We start from the raw sequence: 18,875 nt of genomic DNA, 5'->3' as shown, positions 1-18,875 counted from the left end.
GGTCAAATTTGCAGTTTGTATTTCTCAAATGGAAGTTTTTTTATACAGCACATAAACTCCCATTTTAAGTGGGAGTAATTTGAAAGAGAAAATTCACTGAAGTATCTCTGATATAGAAATAATCTCATAAAGTGACATTCATGTAATTAAGAGTCACTTGAGACTCATTTAAAGCAGTGTTTTCCATGATTTTAAAGTCTTTTAAAAGTTTAATTGTAGTTCCACATTGCGTATAGTGTTTGTCTGGGTACAAATAATAAATTATTATTATTATTATTGAATTATTTAAAGAAATGCCATAAAATTAAAAAGAAGCTCTGTATTAATAGCGTTCATAATCTGAAGTGATAGCATACTTTGGTATAAAATAGGTTGTCAGATTTTCTAAATAAAACTAACCTACTATAGGATATTTATTACAGCATAACAGTTGTGGAAAAGCTGGGTATCCATGTTAGAGTAGACCCACTGAACATAATAGACTTACGACTAACTTAAGAGGTCCCTTGATTTCAAGGGTCTGCTCTGAGTAGTATTCTGTGTCATTAGTTGAATGCAATTTTATTTTTCATTTAAAATATTTCAGCACCTAATATTTTCTACCACTTGAATGTGTGTGTGTAGCTGCTTGCAAATGTACTTCCACTTTTTTCTGACTGTCAATTTTTTGTCTTCCTTTTTTAACAGGGAATATCGGAAACGCTTTTACTATACATCCAATCTTAGGCAGTATTACCACTGCAAAAGAATTGGACCGCAGCAGTCAGAATGAGTACACTCTGATGGTGAAGGCCACGGACAAAGGGAACCCTCCGAAGAGTGAAGTAACAACTGTGCACATTTCAGTCACGATCTCTGATAACGCATCGCCAAAATTCACAATGCGAGAATATTCCACGGAAATAAGTGAAGGCAGCAGCATTGGCAGTTTCATTGGAATGGTCACCGCATTCAGCCAGTCATCTGTAGTTTATGAGATAAAAGATGGTAATATAGGTGATGCCTTCACTATCAACCCAAATTCCGGTGTCATCACCTCTCAGAAGACACTCGATTATGAAATGTTGCCTTTTTATAGTCTGACTGTACAGGCAACCAACATGGCTGGCCAGTCCATGAACACTACTGTATTGGTGCATCTTCAAGACGAGAACGATAATACACCAGCTTTTACGCAAGCAGAATACACAGGACTCATCAGCGAATCGGCTTCCGTTAACAGCGTGGTTCTGACAGACAGGAACGTTCCATTAGTAATACGTGCTACGGATGCTGACAAAGAAACAAACGCTTTGCTCGTCTATCAGATTGTTGAGCCATCTGCCCACAAGTACTTCGCCATCGATTCTAGTACAGGAGCCATTCGTACAGTAATAAGTTTGGACTATGAAGAGACAAGTATATTTCGCTTCTCGGTGAACGTGTACGACATGGGGACGCCCCGCTTATTTGCAGAATACGCAGCCAACGTTACCATTTACGTCATCGACATCAACGATTGCCCTCCTGTGTTCTCTAAAGATCTGTACGAAGCAACTGTTTTGGTACCAACCTATAAAGGAGTGAAAGTTGTTACGGTCAATGCCACAGATGCTGATTCAGAGGTCTTTTCACAACTAATGTATTCTATCACTGAAGGAAACATTGGAGAAAAATTTTCGATCGATTCCAAGACTGGGCAGATAACCGTACAAAACACGAGTCAGTTAAGAAGCAGATATGAATTGACCGTCAGAGTCTCTGATGGCCGGTTTTCAAGCACCACCTCTGTAAAAATTAATGTGAAAGAGAGCAAGGCAAGTCCGCTAAAGTTCACGCAGAGTTCCTACAATGCTGTGGTCCAAGAGAATTCCACAGAGGCGAAAACAATAGCTGTTATCACTGCTATAGGGAGTCAAATAAATGAGCCTTTGTTTTATCATATTCTAAACCCAGACATTAGGTTTAAAATTAGCTACACTTCAGGAGTCCTTTCAACTACCGGAATACCGTTTGATCGTGAGCTGCAGGAATCTTTTGATATTGTTGTGGAAGTGACTGCAGAGCATAAGCCATCCCTAATTGCACATGTTGTGGTAAAGGTCACTGTAGAAGACATGAATGATAATGCCCCTGTTTTTGTCAACCTTCCTTATTATGCCACCGTTAAGATAGATACTGAAGTGGGCCAAGTTATTCGGTGTGTCACTGCTGTGGATAAAGACATTGGCAGAAATGGACAAGTGCACTATTACCTCAAGGAACACTATGGCCACTTCCAGATAGGAGATGCTGGCAAAATCTCTCTCAAGAAACAGCTTGACCCAGACACACTAAATAAAGAATATCTCCTCACTGTGGTCGCAAAGGATGGGGGAGAGCCGAGTTTTTCTGCTGAAGTGGCAGTCCCTATCACGGTTGTGAATAAAGCCATGCCAGTATTTGAAAGAGCTTTCTACAGTGCAGAGATACCGGAAAACATCCAAATTCATAGTCCTGTTGTACATGTGCAAGCAAACAGCCCAGAAGGGCTCAAAGTGTTTTATAGCATCACAGATGGAGACCCTTTCAGTCAGTTTACTATAAACTTTAACACAGGAGTTATCAATACTTTTGCCCCTTTAGATTTTGAGTCCCACCCTGCCTACAAACTGAGCGTGCGTGCGACTGATTCCTTGACTGGAGCCCATGCCGAGGTGTTTGTTGACATAATAGTCGAAGACATCAACGATAATCCTCCCGTCTTTACAGAGCAGTTTTATGTCACCACCCTTTCTGAGGCTTCGGTAATTGGAACATCTGTTGTACAAGTCAGGGCTACAGACGCTGATTCTGGAACAAACAGAGGGATTTCTTATCACTTGGTACATAACAACAGCGAGGGCTATGATTATTTTCACATAGATAGTAGCACTGGGCTCATTCTGACAGCAAGGGGTTTGGATTATGAACAGATTCAGCATCACACATTGCTAGTAAGAGCAATAGACAGCGGAATGCCTCCACTGAGCACGGACATTATTGTAAGCGTTGATGTAACAGACCTGAATGATAACCCACCAGTCTTTAACCAGCTGCTTTATGAAGCTAACATCAGTGAATTGGCTCCCCGCGGGCACTTTGTAACTTGTGTAAAGGCCTCCGATGCAGACAGTTCAGATACAGAGAAGCTGGAGTATTCCATATTAACAGGCAATGATCATATGAATTTTGCAATCAACAGCAAAACGGGGGTCATCACCCTTTCAAACTTGCACAAACAGTCTCTGAAGCCCATTTACCGTCTTAATGTCTCTGTTTCTGATGGGGTCTTCAGAAGTTCCGCTCAGGTTCTCATAAATGTTATTGCAGCCAATTTGCACAGCCCTGTTTTTGGTCAGAATGAATATGAAGTGGAACTAGCCGAGAATGCTCCATTGCATACCCTGGTGACAGAAGTCAAAGCAACCGACAAAGATACTGGCAGCTATGGATACATCACTTACCATATTGTGAATGATTTTGCAAAAGATAGGTTTTATACTAATGAAAGGGGGCAGATATTTACTCTGGAAAAGCTCGATCGCGAAACTCAAGCTGAAAAAGTAATCTTCATTAGGTTAATGGCCAAGGATTCTGGCGGGAAAGTGGCTTTTTGCAGCATCAACGTAATACTTACTGACGTTAATGATAATGCCCCTTTGTTCCGAGCAACGGAATATGAAGTAAACATTGGGTCTAATGTTCCAAAAGGTACATCTGTCATCAAGGTTTTAGCTTCGGATGCTGACGAAGGCACCAATGCAGACATCACCTATACAATCGAAGCCGATTCTGAAAATGTTCAAGAGAATTTAGAAATCGATCACTTGACAGGCGTAATAACCACGAAAGAAAGTTTAATCGGTTTAGAAAATGAGTTTCTCACTTTCTTTGTCAGAGCGCAGGATGGTGGATCCCCCAAAAAGGATTCCAGGGTTCCTCTCTATGTTAGAATACTCCCCCCTGAAGTATCTCTGCCAAAATTTTCAGAACCATTTTATTCTTACACACTTTCTGAAGATACTCCGATTGGAACGGAGATTGACATTGTACGAGCAGAGCACACACAGCCGTTGCTGTACACCCTTGTTAAGGGGAATGCTCCTGAAAGCAACAGAGATGCTTTTTTTGTGATAGACAAGCAGAACGGAAGGCTGAAACTTGAAAAGAGCCTTGATCACGAGACAACTAAGTGGTACCAGTTCTCAGTGCTAGCATACTATTTAAATGAAGAATACAGAGTTGTTTCCTCTGTTGACATAAGCATTCAAATAAAAGACGCAAATGACCACAAACCAATCTTAGAATCCGATCCGTATGAAGCGTACATTGTGGAAAACATGCCAGCAGGAACAAAAGTCATACAAGTGAAAGCACTTGACCAGGATTCGGGGATGAATGGGCAGGTAACATACAGGCTAGAGACAGCCCAAGATACTGACATCACAGAGTCTTTTGCCATAAACATGGAAACAGGTTGGATTACTACACTGAGAGAGCTTGACCACGAAAAGCAGGACAAGTACAGAATTACTGTGGTGGCATCTGATCGTGCTGAGAAAATGCAGTTGTCATCCACTGCGATTGTTGAAGTTTCCGTGACTGACGTGAATGACAACCCTCCTCGCTTCACTGCAGAGATCTATAAAGGGACAGTCAGTGAAGATGACCCAACTGGAGGAGTCGTTGCTATTTTAAGCACCATGGACACTGATTCAGAAGATGCTAACAGACAGGTCAACTATTTTATTACAGGTAAACCTTTAGAAATGGTGACAAAATTAATAATGTATATATATATATAGTTTCTACAATTTTAAGTCTATAGTTTCCCTTCTCCGTTTATGAGATTCACTGTCATATTCCGCATACATGTATTGTTCCTTAAGGTGTCTCTGTAAGAGCTGAGACAAATTGATGAACCACAGCTCAGAAGCATTGCTTTAGTTTAGAATCACCTGCTGCAAGAAACACAGGGCTGTCACTGAAAATGGCAGCCCTGTATCAAGTTCTTGTCCTCTTTTGTCTTCATGCTGTGCTTTTGCCCATGCATCACTGGCAATCAAACAGAAATGCACAGTGTGTTGACATAAGGACTTTGGGGATGCGGAAAACGTAACATTTACAGAAAGGGGAGACTTGAAATAGCGCCGTCATTTTGGGTGACACTGTCATGTATCTTACAATGTGGCAACCTGAATTTCTCCAATATGTGTTGTCTGCTTGGTTGATAGCCTTAGCCATTCGCACACATCAAGCACTATTGTTTGCATGCTGCCTTTCCATAGTTAAAACCATGCTCAAAGCTTCTTGCAACATGAAAAACAACATACAATTACAAATATAACAGAAGCAGTTGCAAACTACAGATAAAACACATCAAAAAGCACACAACCAAATTGAAACAATTTCCACGTAAATAAGATCTAAACACAGAGATACGACAAATTAGCATCAATAACTGCAGCAAACCCACCCCCAACAAAAAAACAAACCCTAAATAATAATCCAACCCAATATAAATTTATAATTTCTTGGGCACAGTTGTATAATTGCTACATGAATTGTATACCCAAAAAAGTATGAAGCATGAAAAAAAGTATGGTTCTTTTTATGTATGTTATGTATTTTGCAATGCTGTTTTTATTTGCAAAATTGCTAGTAATTGACTGCAAGCTTCAGGGTGGGGAGGGGACAACAACTCTCCAAGATACGGATTTTGTGTAGCAACAAGCTGTGTACCTGCTGTTGCATATCTCATCCCCTACCCACAAAATAAGTCAGAGCTGAGGGCATTGGTTATGAGTTTCCCACAAGTAACAGTGGCAACCAGTTATGAGGGCTGTTTGCTACTTACAGGATGAATCAGAAGCAGTGTTGCTGTGAATACCAGTAATTGGCAAACAGTGGGGAGACAGTGTTGTGTTCAGGTCTTGCTTGTGCACTTTACATGGAAGCATCTGGTTGTTGTGAAAACAAGATGCTAGACTGGAGGGGCAGTTTGGTCTGATCCAGCACAGCTCTTCATATGCAAAGATTGGAATTCTGGAATGCAGTCTTCGCTCTCCTGAGGCTTTTATTACCAAAGGAGCAGTAATACTTTCTAAATATTATGAAATTTATTGCATTTATTGCTAAATAAATTTATTGCATTTATTGCTAAATAAATTTATTGCATTTATTGCTAAATAAATATATTGCACTTATTGTAAATATTATGAATTTTATTGCAGGTCTTTTCCCTTCACCCCTATAATGACGTTTTGCCATTTCTGATTTGAATTGCCTTCTAACTATCATTTGTCTAGGAGGCGATCCATTGGGACAGTTTGCTGTAGAAAATATCGAGAACGATTGGAAAGTATATGTCCGAAAACCTCTGGACAGAGAAGTAAAGGATAATTATCTTCTGAATATCACTGCTACTGATGGGATGTTCACAACAAAAGCTGTGGTGGAAGTGAAGGTCCTTGATTCGAATGACAACAGCCCTGTTTGTGAAAAGGTACTAGCATTGGGTTTTCATGCACACATTTGCTTTCAGACTCAAATAAATACATTCTACATTTTGAAAATTATTAAGTAATTACTTTGGAAAAGGGAAGTTGGGAAAAATTCCACTGCTCATCCTTGAAAGCTTTTAGTAACCTCTGCCTGTCAGTACATACCTGTGTTAATTATTTGCAGTTATGTGGAATATCTAGAAAACAGAAACAATATTTTGCTATTATTTATTAATTAGATTTCAACATTGCAAAAGATCGCAGGGAGGTTTGCAATATTAAAAACACAATAATATATATAACATAAATAACAAACAAAAACAATACCTTTCCCCCAGCTTAAAACACCATAGATGGTTTAATCATAGCTGTCAACTTTCAGATTTGAAAATAAGGGATCAGCAGCCTCACCTGTCCCGGGAACAGTCTATGGGATATCTAACAATCCGGGATAGCAGCAGGAAGCAGCGGGAAAACGGCGCTGGAATAAGGGAATTTCCTGCAAAAAAAGGGAAGGTTGACAGCTATGGGTTTAATTAGCCAAAGGTCTGGGAGTAGAGGAATGTTTTTGCCTGGTGCCTAAAGATATATAACAAAGGGGCCAGGTGAGCCTCTCTAGGGAAAGCATTCCACAAGTGGGGAGCCACCTACAAAAGACCTGTTCTCGTGCCCCCCTCCCCCCGACCTCACATGAAAGCGGCATACAAAGAAGGGCCTCTGATTATGAATGCAGGGTCCAGGTTATTTCGGATAGGGAGAGGCAGTTCTTGAAGTATGCCGGTCCTGAGCCATTTAAGGCTTTGCAGTTCAAAACTTTATGAGTCAAGCTGCCTTCTAGTTAACGGAAGCTTCCATGGCCTAGTCTCTACCACAGGGGGCTACGTAAAAGCCACACTTTCCTTGTGCCACTTCATAAACAACTTTTTGGACTTAATGTTATAAACAGGCTCAAGGAAATTTATTTAATTCTCCACAAAAAAACCCAGTGAAAAACTAGACAGTGAAATAACAGTGAAGTAAAAGAATCAGAAGTATGATGGTACCTTGGTTTACGAACTTAATTCATTCCGGAAGTCAGTTCTTAAACCAAAGCGTTCTTAAACCAAGGCATGCTTTCCCATAGCAGCAGGGGACTCAATTTACAAATAGAACACACTCAACAGGAAGTGGAACATGTTCTTATTCCAAGGCAAAGTTCACAAACCCAAACAGCTACTTCCAGGTTTGCAGCATTCTTAATCCAAGTTGTTCATAAACTAAGCTGTTCTTACACCAAGGTATCACTGTACAATATATTCTCATGTTTTGTGTTGCACGTTTCAAAAGCTTTTAATATCTAATCTTAATGATGCAATCTCTGTAGTGTCCAGATCTAGTTCCCTTAATGCGCTTTTTCAATGCTACTCTTAAAAACTTTTAGGCATTGTACACGGAGTCTGTCCCAGAAGATTCCCTGCCTGGCAAACTCATCATGCAGGTCTCAGCCACAGATGCAGATATTCGTTCCAACGCAGAAATAACTTACACATTACACGGTCCTGGAGCAGAAGATTTCATGCTCAGTCCAGAAACAGGTAATATTCAGAAGATATTATAAGCTGTGCCATTATTTCTTCTGAAAGTTTGATTGATCAGTGCCCTATCCTCCCTGACCATACGAGCTGGTGAAAGTTGTAGCTGGAAACATCGGGAAGGCAGCGGATTGCAGAAAACTGCCTTACAAAACAATAATCTTCTTAAGTGCTGAAAAGATTGACATTTTGTTCAAGACAGGTTAGCAGTGTGCAGCCATCTTTAAATGTCAGATATCACTGCTGAATTATGCCACATGGGGAATTTTGTTCTTTAAAAGACTGCTCGACTCAAACGTTTCCAGATCTTTGTGGGATGCTCAGTTCTTGTTTTTAAATCCCTTTATTTGCTTTGTTTTTATCACTTCCATGCACAGGTGAGCTGAAAACACTAGGGGCACTTGACCGTGAGCAGAAAGCAGTATATACTCTTATGGTCAAGGCGTCAGATGGAGGAGGAAGGTTTTGCCAGGCTAAAATTATTCTGAATATAGAAGATATGAATGATAACACCCCAGAGTTCACAGCAGACCCATACTCCATCACAGTATTTGAGAACACGGAGGTGAAAACTCTGTTGACAAGAGTGCAAGCTACAGATGCTGATGCAGGTAAAATTTATTGAGTTGCATTTTTAATGCAACACTAATGCTGAAATCTAAATGATATTTGTTAGTTCACTTTTCATATTTTCAGCCCTCCTTTTCTCAGATTGTGCTTCATAAAACACACGCACATGCCAAACATGCTAAATTTTAATTGCTTAATCCTGGTTGTAAATGCGCAAAACAAATTCTGCAGTTGTGGTGCAGCTCCTGTTTCTCTCTCTCCCTCCCTTCCTCCTCTCCCATTCTCCCTCCTTGCTATTCGACCATGTTGCTTACCCAGTGTTCAGAAGTCACTGCTATGGGTTGTGTGCTTTTCAACCCTGGGGTTCTTTGATGTGACTTCTGCAAAGGGGTGGTGGATGTGCTCTTGATTGTGCTCCCAAGTACCATAAGGCAAAAGTTAGGCTCTGCACTTGCCTGTTGGGCTTCCTGTGCAAATAGTGTACCCTAAACTGCACCCCAGAGCCCTCTGTAGCAGGGATAGAGAATTGCACACCTCCAGCACCTGTGGATTCAACTTGTGGCCTCTTCCTCTTTAGCTCTGCCTGCCTCCTCAATCTCACAGATACTTTCATTCTAGCACTTAAGCTGCTGATTTGCATTTGGCCCTGTCCCCCCCTCTGCCCCAGGCAACACCAAATCAGTTTGGTGAGGCTCATTTGTTAAGCAGAGCTGATAACATCAGAAAGGAAGGAAGGTGGAAAAGGGAAGTGTCAGCCAAATAAAACTCCACTAGAAAGGTGAGGGAGCAGGGGAAGTGTGTTCTCTATAAAGGGTTTGCCCCAATTGTATTGAATCAGCAGCTCTCAAAGCTTCCTTTATTCACCTTTCCCAGCAGGTTCTGTTCCTCAGTTGGCATTTCTATTCTTCAGTAATCTGTTGTCTCATATCTTTGTCCCATTTCTTTTTGATGCCCACCTCTGTATTGGATCAGGACATACACTTCATAATACAGTCATCTTTCCCCTGGGAATGCTTTTGTGGATACCTGGTACTCAGAGTGGGAGCACTCCTTAGGACACCTTGGTCACAAATCAAATTTAGTGCAGTTATTTGTATGGTGTGTAATCACAATTGAGCCAAAACATATGGATGATTGCATGTTCCTCGTCTTTTCCCATCTTACACAGTTCATTTTCCACCTTACGCAGTTCGTTTGTTCAGGGTTGTTGCTGAAGAAATGCGTTTTAGAATGCTACTAAGAACTTCGTTATGTTCTCTGTTTCCTTTTAATCATAGGATTAAATCGAAAGATTCACTACTCCCTGATAAATTCTGCAGATGGGCAGTTTTCTATTGATGAATTCTCTGGAATTGTTCGGTTGGAAAGGCCTTTGGATCGGGAGTTACACGCTGTGTATTCTCTGACTTTGAAAGCTGAGGATGAAGGTTCCCCAAGAAGGCTGTCTTCTGTTGGCACCCTTGTTATTTCTGTTCTGGATATAAATGATAACCCACCTGTCTTTGAGTACAAAGAGTACAGTGCAACTGTATCAGAAGACACAGTGGTTGGAATGGAGGTTCTTCAGGTCTACGCTGCTAGCCGGGACATCGAAGCTAATGCCGAAATCACCTATTCTATCATCAGTGGAAATGAACATGGGAAATTCAGTATTGATTCAAAAACAGGTAAACATTTGCAGCAGGGAAAACAATCGGATTTGGTAACCCAACCTTAGTATTCCCATCACCAAATAATGTGTCTTCTTGAAACAACTGATTTGACAGTTCAATGAGCTTAACTTACACATGCTCAGATTCTATTTATTTAAAGAACCTGTAGAAGATAGAAAGTAAGTAAAATAGTAAAAAGTTTTGGAAAATGGTTATTACACTGTAACACTAGTTTTCAGTTGAGTTTTTATTTTTATTTCTTTGCATGTTCCCCGAGGTAAGCGTGTTTTTCTTTTCTTGGTGGAAAAAGATACAAGTCCAAAATGCAATAAGCTTCATGTTTATGAAAGATATTTATGTGCTCAATTTATTTGCTTGCATAGGCCCTGAATTGTGATACACACACACACACACACACACACACACACACACACATATATGGCAGTAATGCTGGGTGTTTTGTTCATAAGTAAATACTCTGTACCGTTGTTGGAATCTGTCTGTCTTGGGAGACCTTCAGGGGGTAAAGCCAAACCACTGGAGAGTTACAGCGCCTGCTGTGGCTGTAGAGACTGGTATGGCAGAGACATGTTTTATTGCAAGTGGGGCAGGTGAAGGTGTCCAGTTTTGCTGCTACAGGTGCACCAGGGTGTTTCTTCCCTCTGCGCTCTTCCTAGCAGTTATTCTTCCAATGTTCACTAAGTCATCATATATCCAGACTTCCAAGGACAAACACCACGAACAAGGAATGCAGCCACTTATGGGCATTGCTGTGCTACTTCCATAGAGGATATATGCAAACCGATCTAACTTGCCTTCATTTCCATGAGTCAAATTTTCAGCTATTTTGCTTGCTCCGCAAAGCAAAGATTGTTGCAGCGGTGCATTATGATAGGCACAAAAGACATTTGAAAGCGCAGAAGCAGCCGCTGACCCTGAAATTACTTACTGAGTAATTTTGAAAGTTCCCTTTGTTGCTATATTTCCCTTAATAGAAAAGTGTCCTGACTTGTGGTTTGTTTGTTTGTTTGTTTTTCCCTTGTAGGTGCTATTTTTATTATTGGAAGCCTCGATTATGAGAGCTCCCCGGAGTATTATCTGACAGTGGAAGCCACAGATGGAGGGACACCTTCCTTGAGTGATGTTGTGACAGTAAATATAAATGTAACAGATATCAATGACAACACTCCGGCATTCAGTCAAGACACTTACACAGCAGTAATCAGTGAAGACGCTGAAGTTGAACAATCGGTTATTACAGTATGTAATTCAATTTCCCTCACCCCCTGCCATTTTTTTTTTTTTTTGTGTGTGTGTGTGTGATAGAGATAGAGAGTGCATGCTCATGTGTAGATTTATGGAATAAAAATCTATATGGAAAGCCTAAAATTCTTTAGTGAAAATTGTAAAATATTCTGTATTTCAAATGCATTTTCCATGAGATGAAAGGGAAAATAATTCAGCTGACACTTGTGCATTTTGAACATTGCGTTTTTCATTGAGTCCGTAGTATGCTAACCCAAAATTGTGAGATTTTGAAAGTGCACCCCTTGTCTATTACCTTGACTTGTTTTTAAATGGGAACTTGATTCCCTCTAGGTTATGGCAGCAGATCCTGACGGGCCTTTGAACAACCACATTCGCTACACAATTATAGATGGCAACCAAGGGAGCCCTTTCACAATTGACCCCACCTTGGGTGAAGTTAAGGTGGCAAAACCTCTCGACAGAGAGAAGGTAAGCTGCTACCTTTTGAGATTCAAGGCATGGCTTTCCAAGCGTAAGAGAGCGGCATAAACTCCATTTGTTCCATGGGGTTTTTAAATAGGTAATTTTAGAAAAGGTTCGGGGAAAGACCTGAGTGTGCCAGAGAGAGGAAAGATCTGGTTATTGCTGGTTATTCTCTCAAGGCGGTTCTTAAGTTGGGGAAAGGGACTGCGCAAGTCTCAAGCCTATCTGGAAATCAGAACCTCTGATTTTGGTGCCATTTATATCAATTCCGCTGTTTGTAGATGTCATCCATAATTGTAGCTGATAATGCCAACAGCAGTTAAGTATTATTGGTTTTGCATTTGGCAGTTTTGTAATGACAGTAAATAAAAGTGTGTATGAGGCAGCAGATGAGAACAGGGCATTTCACTACAGAAGATTATAGCAGGAGATGCAGTACTTATGAAAGTAACTTGGCTCATATACCATGAGTCCATGTCTCCTAAACTATGGTTTGCAGGGTTAGGATTGTGTTTTGTCTTCCATGCTCCTTTCTCCCCTCCCTCCTTTCCTCACACGTGGGTTTCCTTCACATCCTAGTTATCTCCTACCATATTTTGCTGTGACAACAGAATTGACAAATTGCAATTAGGATCTTTACCTCTAAACCAAGGTTTGTAATCTTGCTTCAAATAATGGTTTGGAAGCAAGGTGGTAATTATGTTTTTCTAAATTTGGACGTCTCTAGGAAATGATGAAGGGAAACGCTGTGTAATAAGAGCAAAGGAGACTTTATCATGATTTTTTTAGTCTGGTGTAGAGAATTGGGTTCATGATAGGATAGCAGAGATGATGTGCAGATAATGTCTAAACAGTGAATGTGTGAAGACAACAAGCACTCTCACTGTATAAGATCCCAAATAGGCCATACAGAATGCCATAATTCAACAGCAATAAGAATATGCAGGTTCTAATATTGTTTAATTTCTTTTCTTTTTTTAATTGCCTATTTTTCTTCTTATCTCCATGTGCTTCACTCTTAAGGTTTCTGGTTACACTCTGACAGTTCAGGCATCTGACAATGGAAACCCGCCTAGAGTCAACGCAACTACAGTTAATATTGATGTATCTGATGTAAATGACAACCCACCAGTGTTTTCCAAGGAGAACTACAGCATCATTATCCAGGTAATTTATATATATCACATAGAGAACAGACACGCTAATGGGAAACACAGTTGTGTGGATTGTCAGGGAGAGGACCACACCTTGGTCATTGCCACCAAGGTCCTGGGCAGTGCTTTTTTTTCTGGGGCTACTTAAGGGAATGCAGTACCATGACCTTTTTTTTCCAGAAGAAAAGCACTGGCCCTGTAGTATATTAAAATGTTAATATTTTTATTTCAGTTTGAAGTTTTGGAGCTGATAATAATGGTAAGCAAAATTTGGCTTGGCTTACTAGCCAGACCACTTGTGTCATCACTGAACCCTCTATGCCTTGGTTCCCATAGCTGGTACAGCTAATTCAAGGAAGGAATAAGTGTTTGTCCTTTTGGTGGGGTTTTGAAGACAGGGCAAGCAGCACCTCTCTGTTGCTGTGTCCTACAAAAGTCCAGTGAGAAGGGGAAGAAACCACCCCTCTGCTCCCCAGAAGGAGTATTTTTTTTATTTCCTTTCTGTGGGGGTTTGGCAGGAAGCAAAAGAGGTAAGTTGAAGCTGGTGCCTTTTGCCAAAGCACAACTTCTGGGGATGGACCTATCTCCCACCCCTACCGCTGCCACCATTTTCTGCAAAGGAAAGAAGAGATCATATTGTTCTTGCTAGTTGAGCAGGAAAGTGCCAGCCTTGCCTTCCAGCTTCCTCCTGCAAGAAAAGCTAATGGGAGGAGGCAAAGAAATTGCTGCTGCTTTTCTCCATGGGGAATGGGTATTAAAGGAGGTGGCCTTCTTCTCTTCCCATTAGGTTTTTGCAAGAGGCAGCAACAAGGCACAGCTGCTGTTTTCTGCAAAAGCCCGTGCTTTTGAGCAAAATTGTTTTTCATTTCCTTCCCATTCTTTCCCCCCATGCTGCGCACTGGACTTTGGGAGCATGGACTTGTAAAATGTCTCCCCACTGCCTCCTGAAAAGAAAAAGAAAAAAACAGGAAGGGAAATAAATTACCCCATGTTGCAGCCCCGGAGAAGAAAGAGGGTATTTTTTCCCTCCCTGTTCCTGACAGTTTTGTGCAGGATCCTACAGCATGGCGCTGCTGGTACTTTTTACAAAAGCCCAACTTTTGGGAGAGAAAATGCCTTTGATTTCCTCCATGAACAATAGGGGAAGGCAAGAAAGTTGTGTTTCCAAAAGCAGGGCATAGGCGCACACCACATCGTGGAGGGTTACTGTCTTACAGTAAGCAGCTTTATTGAATCCTCCATATTACGAAAAGCACTTCATTGATTCCGTAATGTTGATTTGCTGGAAAGCAGTAGTTAGCGAGTAATCAAGAGTGGCAATTGTTAACAATTTGCAGGGGCCTTGTGCGGTGATCAAAATAGGCACCCTTCGATTAGTTTGTTAACAGCCTTGTGTTTACTCCCAAATCTAAACTGATGCGCCAAGAAGCAAGTTTGTACAGTCTCATCTGAAGGCTGGAATTGGAATGGGAAGGAATCTTGGATTTTCCATTACTCACTGACCAACAATGATGTGTAGATGCACTTTGAAAGGAGAGAGCTGGTAGTGTTGATTGAGCTGAAGAACAGCAGAGAGATGTTGGCGAATGTGCTCTTATAAATGGTTTGGGGTTGTTTTTTTAAAGGTACACAGAGAGTTTATTGTGCAGTAGGCTAGGAAATGAACAGCTTGGTGGAGTTGAATCCAGTTTGCCCAACGTATCCATTCCTCTTATAATAATGCAACACAGTACAATGCTGAATCTTTGATTTCAGCATGGCAAAAATCAGTCACAGAAGCAGAGGTTCTAATTGTGCCAACATGACCGAGTCTATTGCCTCGGACACGATAGGGTTACAGCATAAATGTATGAACCAGACAAAGAATGGGAGACAGTGAGCTTTGTCCTCCTTTTAACCAGATAGGAAGTGGAATGACAGAGAGATTAAGAGATTTACTTCACAAGAAGGTTACAACACAGGCAGGAAGTAATCCTGGATCTTTTAGCTCTCAGCTGTTTTACACATAAGAATTGTCCTAATAGGTCAGCTCAGTATCTCATTCTGCTCTCCAGCCTACCTCAGCAGTGGCCGTTTTAGAGAAATTGCAGCAGAGTTACGTCCCAACTGTGGAGTGAATCAACTATTCCCATGCATTTATTCCCCTTTCATTTTCTCTTTTATGTGCCTGCCATGGCCTCTCATAGGTTCTAGGCACAGAGATTGAGATAAGTCATAGAGTCTCTTAGAATTATAGAGTTTGAAGGGACCATAGGTAAAGGGATCCCTGACCATTAGGTCCAGTCATGGCCGACTCTGGGGTTGCGGCGCTCATCTCGCTTTATTGGCCGAGGGAGCCGGCATACAGCTTCCGGGTCATGTGGCCAGCATGACTAAGCTGCTTCTGGCAAACCAGAGCAGCACACAGAAACACCGTTTACCTTCCCGCAGGAGCGGTACCTATTTATCTACTTGCACTTTGATGTGCTTTCGAACTGCTAGGTTGGCAGGAGCAGGGACTGAGCAACGGGAGCTCACCCCACCTCGGGGATTCGAACCGCCGACCTTCTGATCGGCAAGCCCTAGGCTCTGTGGTTTAACCCACAGCGCCACCTGCGTCCCACTGAAGGGACTATAAGGATCATCTAGCCCAAATTCCTGCAATGCAGGAATCTTTTGCCCAGTGTGGGTCTTCAACCCATGACTCTGAGATTAAGAGAATCATGCTCTACCAGCTGAGCTACCCTAGTAGGTCTAAGTACCCTAAAAAATCCCTTTCCTCAGGAAATCTGAAGTAGGCTCTTAAAGCCTACTTTCTGAAGTAGGCTCTTAAAGCCTACTTTTTAAAGACCCTATCATTACAGAGGAGGCAGGTTTAGTCGTTGTCTGAGGACTATCCCTGCCTCCGGGTCTGGTCCTGACCGGATGGATACTAGAATCAGCAAGGGATACCCACATGACCTGAAGGTGCTGCTGTGCATTGCCAGGTCAATGATTCATAAGACCACTGCCATCCATGACTTGATCATGGATGGAGGATTTGACCTGGCTTGTATAACAGAGACCTGGTTGGATGAAGCAGATGGGCCTGTCCTTGCCGCTGCTTGTCCACCAGGTTTCTCTTACGCACAGCAACCCAGGTCATGTGGGCGGGGAGGGGGGGTTGCAGTGATTTTTAGGAAGTCATTAGTTTGCACCAGGCGTCCTGTTGGGAAGACCCAGTTTTCTGAGTGCATGTTCTGGAAGTTGGGCAATAGGGGCAGTACAGGATTCCTTTTGGTGTACCGACCTCCCCGCTGCACCAAGGATTCCCTGCCCGAGCTGCTTCAGGTCGTGGCGGATGTTCTCCTGGAGACACCTAGCTTGGTCGTCCTAGGGGATTTTAACATCCATGCCGACACGACCTTACAAGGGGCCGCTCGGGACTTCGTGGAAAGCATGGCCTCCATGGGGCTGTCCCTGAATAAGTCTGGCCCAACCCATAGCCGTGGACATGCCTTGGACCTGGTGTTTACCTCTATGGATGTTGGTGATCTGACACTAAGTAAAAGCGAAACGAAAGAAGTGCCATGGTCAGATCACTTCCTGGTGCAACTGGACTTCTCTGCGACCCATCCCCTCTGCAGGGAGGTGGGACCAATTCGGATGGTCCGCCCCCGCCACTTAATGGATCCAAATGGTTTCCAGAGAGTGGTAGGGGATGCTTTATCCCATGTTGATGGCCTTTCAGCTGATTCCCTGGTGGCCCGCTGGAATGTGGAGTTAACCAGGGCTATTGACTGTTTGGCTCCGAAGCGCCCTCTCCGATTGCATGGAGCCCGGACAGCCCCGTGGTTTTCCACGGATCTGAGGGCAATGAAACAATCGTTGAGACGGCTAGAGCGCCGGTGGCGGAGAACTCATTCCGAATCTGACCGGACACAGGTTAGAGCTCAACGTCGAGCCTACCAAGTGGCGATAGCGACGGCGAAGAAGAATTTCTTCACCGCCTCTATTGCATCTGCAGTAAACAGCAGCAGGAGACTTTTTCAGGTGGTTCACAATTTAGCGGAACCACCTGCAACATCGGGGCCCAGTACGGGCCACATGTTCTCCTGCAATGATTTTGCAAAGTTTTTTGCAGATAAAATCGCTCAGATTCGGGAAGAAGTAGACTCCACCGTGGGAGCAGGGCCAGGGCGGGAGAGTGCTAGAGTTCTGTCTAGTCAAGTTGAGTGGGATCAATTCCAATCTGTTACCTCCGAGGATGTGGACAGGCTGCTTGGACGAGTGAAACCAACCACCTGTCTCCTGGATCCTTGCCCATCCTGGCTTATAAAAGCTAGCCGGGAAGGACTGGGCAATGGGCTTCGTGGGGTGGTGAATGCTTCCCTCCGTGAGGGAGCCTTCCCAGACCCGCTGAAAGAGGCGGTTATTAAACCGCTTCTTAAAAAACCATCTTTAGATGCGGCCACGATGGCCAACTATCGCCCAGTCTCAAATCTTCCATTCCTGGGCAAGGTGATTGAGCGAGCGGTTGCCGAACAACTCCAGGCACGCCTGGAAGAAGCGGACCATTTGGATCCCTTCCAGTCGGGATTCAGGCCTCATCATGGGACTGAAACTGCCTTGGTCGCACTGGTTGATGATCTCCGGCGGGCTAGGGACAAAGGTGAGAGCTGTTTCCTAGTTCTGCTGGATCTCTCAGCGGCGTTTGATACCATCGACCATAGCATCCTTCTGGACCGTCTTGAGGGGCTGGGAGCTGGGGGCACTGTTATACAGTGGTTCCGCTCCTTCCTCCTGGGCCGTGTTCAGAAAGTGGTGGTGGGGGATGAGTGTTCAGACCCCTGGGCTCTCACTTGTGGGGTGCCTCAGGGTTCTGTCCTCTCCCCCATGCTTTTCAACATTTACATGCAGCCGCTGGGAGAGATCATCAGGAGGTTTGGGCTGGGTGTTCATCAGTATGCGGATGATACCCAGCTCTACCTCTCTTTTAAATCAGAACCAGTGAAGGCGGTGAAGGTCCTGTGTGAGTGTCTGGAGGCGGTTGGAGGCGGTTGGAGGATGGATGGCGGCTAACAGATTGAGGTTGAATCCTGACAAGACAGAAGTACTGTTTTTGGGGGACAGGAGGCGGGCAGGTGTGGAGGATTCCCTGGTCCTGAATGGGGTAACTGTGCCCCTGAAGGACCAGGTGCGCAGCCTGGGAGTCATTTTGGACTCACAGCTGTCCATGGAGGCACAGGTCAAATCCGTGTCCAGGGCAGCTGTTTACCAGCTCCATCTGGTACGTAGGCTGAGACCCTATCTGCCTGCGGACTGTCTCGCCAGAGTGGTACATGCTCTGGTTATCTCCCGCTTGGACTACTGCAATGCACTCTACGTGGGGCTACCTTTGAAGGTGACTCGGAAACTACAACTAATCCAGAATGCGGCAGCTAGACTGGTGACTGGGAGCGGCCGCCGAGACCATATAACACCGGTCTTGAAAGACTTGCATTGGCTCCCAGTACGTTTCCGAGCACAATTCAAAGTGTTGGGGCTGACCTTTAAAGCCCTAAACGGCCTCGGTCCAGTATACCTGAAGGAGCGTCTCCACCCCCATCATTCTGCCCGGACGCTGAGGTCCAGCGCCGAGGGCCTTCTGGCGGTTCCCTCATTGCGAGAAGCAAAGCTACAGGGAACCAGGCAGAGGGCCTTCTCGGTAGTGGCGCCCACCCTGTGGAACGCCCT

At 43.4% G+C, this 18,875-nt stretch overlaps 1 protein-coding gene across 9 annotated transcripts in view; it reads left to right on the top strand.

The window, feature by feature from the left end:
* Nucleotides 1-18,875, top strand: part of FAT1 (FAT atypical cadherin 1) — a 120,165-nt gene that overhangs the window by 77,627 nt on the left and 23,663 nt on the right. For all 9 annotated transcript variants that reach the window (XR_013394261.1, XM_028743898.2, XM_028743902.2 and 6 more), the window contains 8 exons: nt 688-4,755; nt 6,309-6,505; nt 7,924-8,077; nt 8,452-8,685; nt 9,922-10,311; nt 11,342-11,556; nt 11,896-12,033; nt 13,051-13,194. Coding sequence is in view for 8 of the 9 variants with exons in the window: in XM_028743898.2 (XP_028599731.2) it covers nt 688-4,755; nt 6,309-6,505; nt 7,924-8,077; nt 8,452-8,685; nt 9,922-10,311; nt 11,342-11,556; nt 11,896-12,033; nt 13,051-13,194 (5,540 nt within the window). In the remaining variant the exon portion in view is untranslated. The remainder of the gene's footprint in view (nt 1-687; nt 4,756-6,308; nt 6,506-7,923; nt 8,078-8,451; nt 8,686-9,921; nt 10,312-11,341; nt 11,557-11,895; nt 12,034-13,050; nt 13,195-18,875) is intronic.

The sequence above is a fragment of the Podarcis muralis genome, chromosome 9, assembly GCF_964188315.1.
Source record: "Podarcis muralis chromosome 9, rPodMur119.hap1.1, whole genome shotgun sequence".
Taxonomy (NCBI): Eukaryota; Metazoa; Chordata; class Lepidosauria; order Squamata; family Lacertidae; genus Podarcis; species Podarcis muralis.
This window is presented reverse-complemented; position numbering and strand designations above follow the sequence as displayed.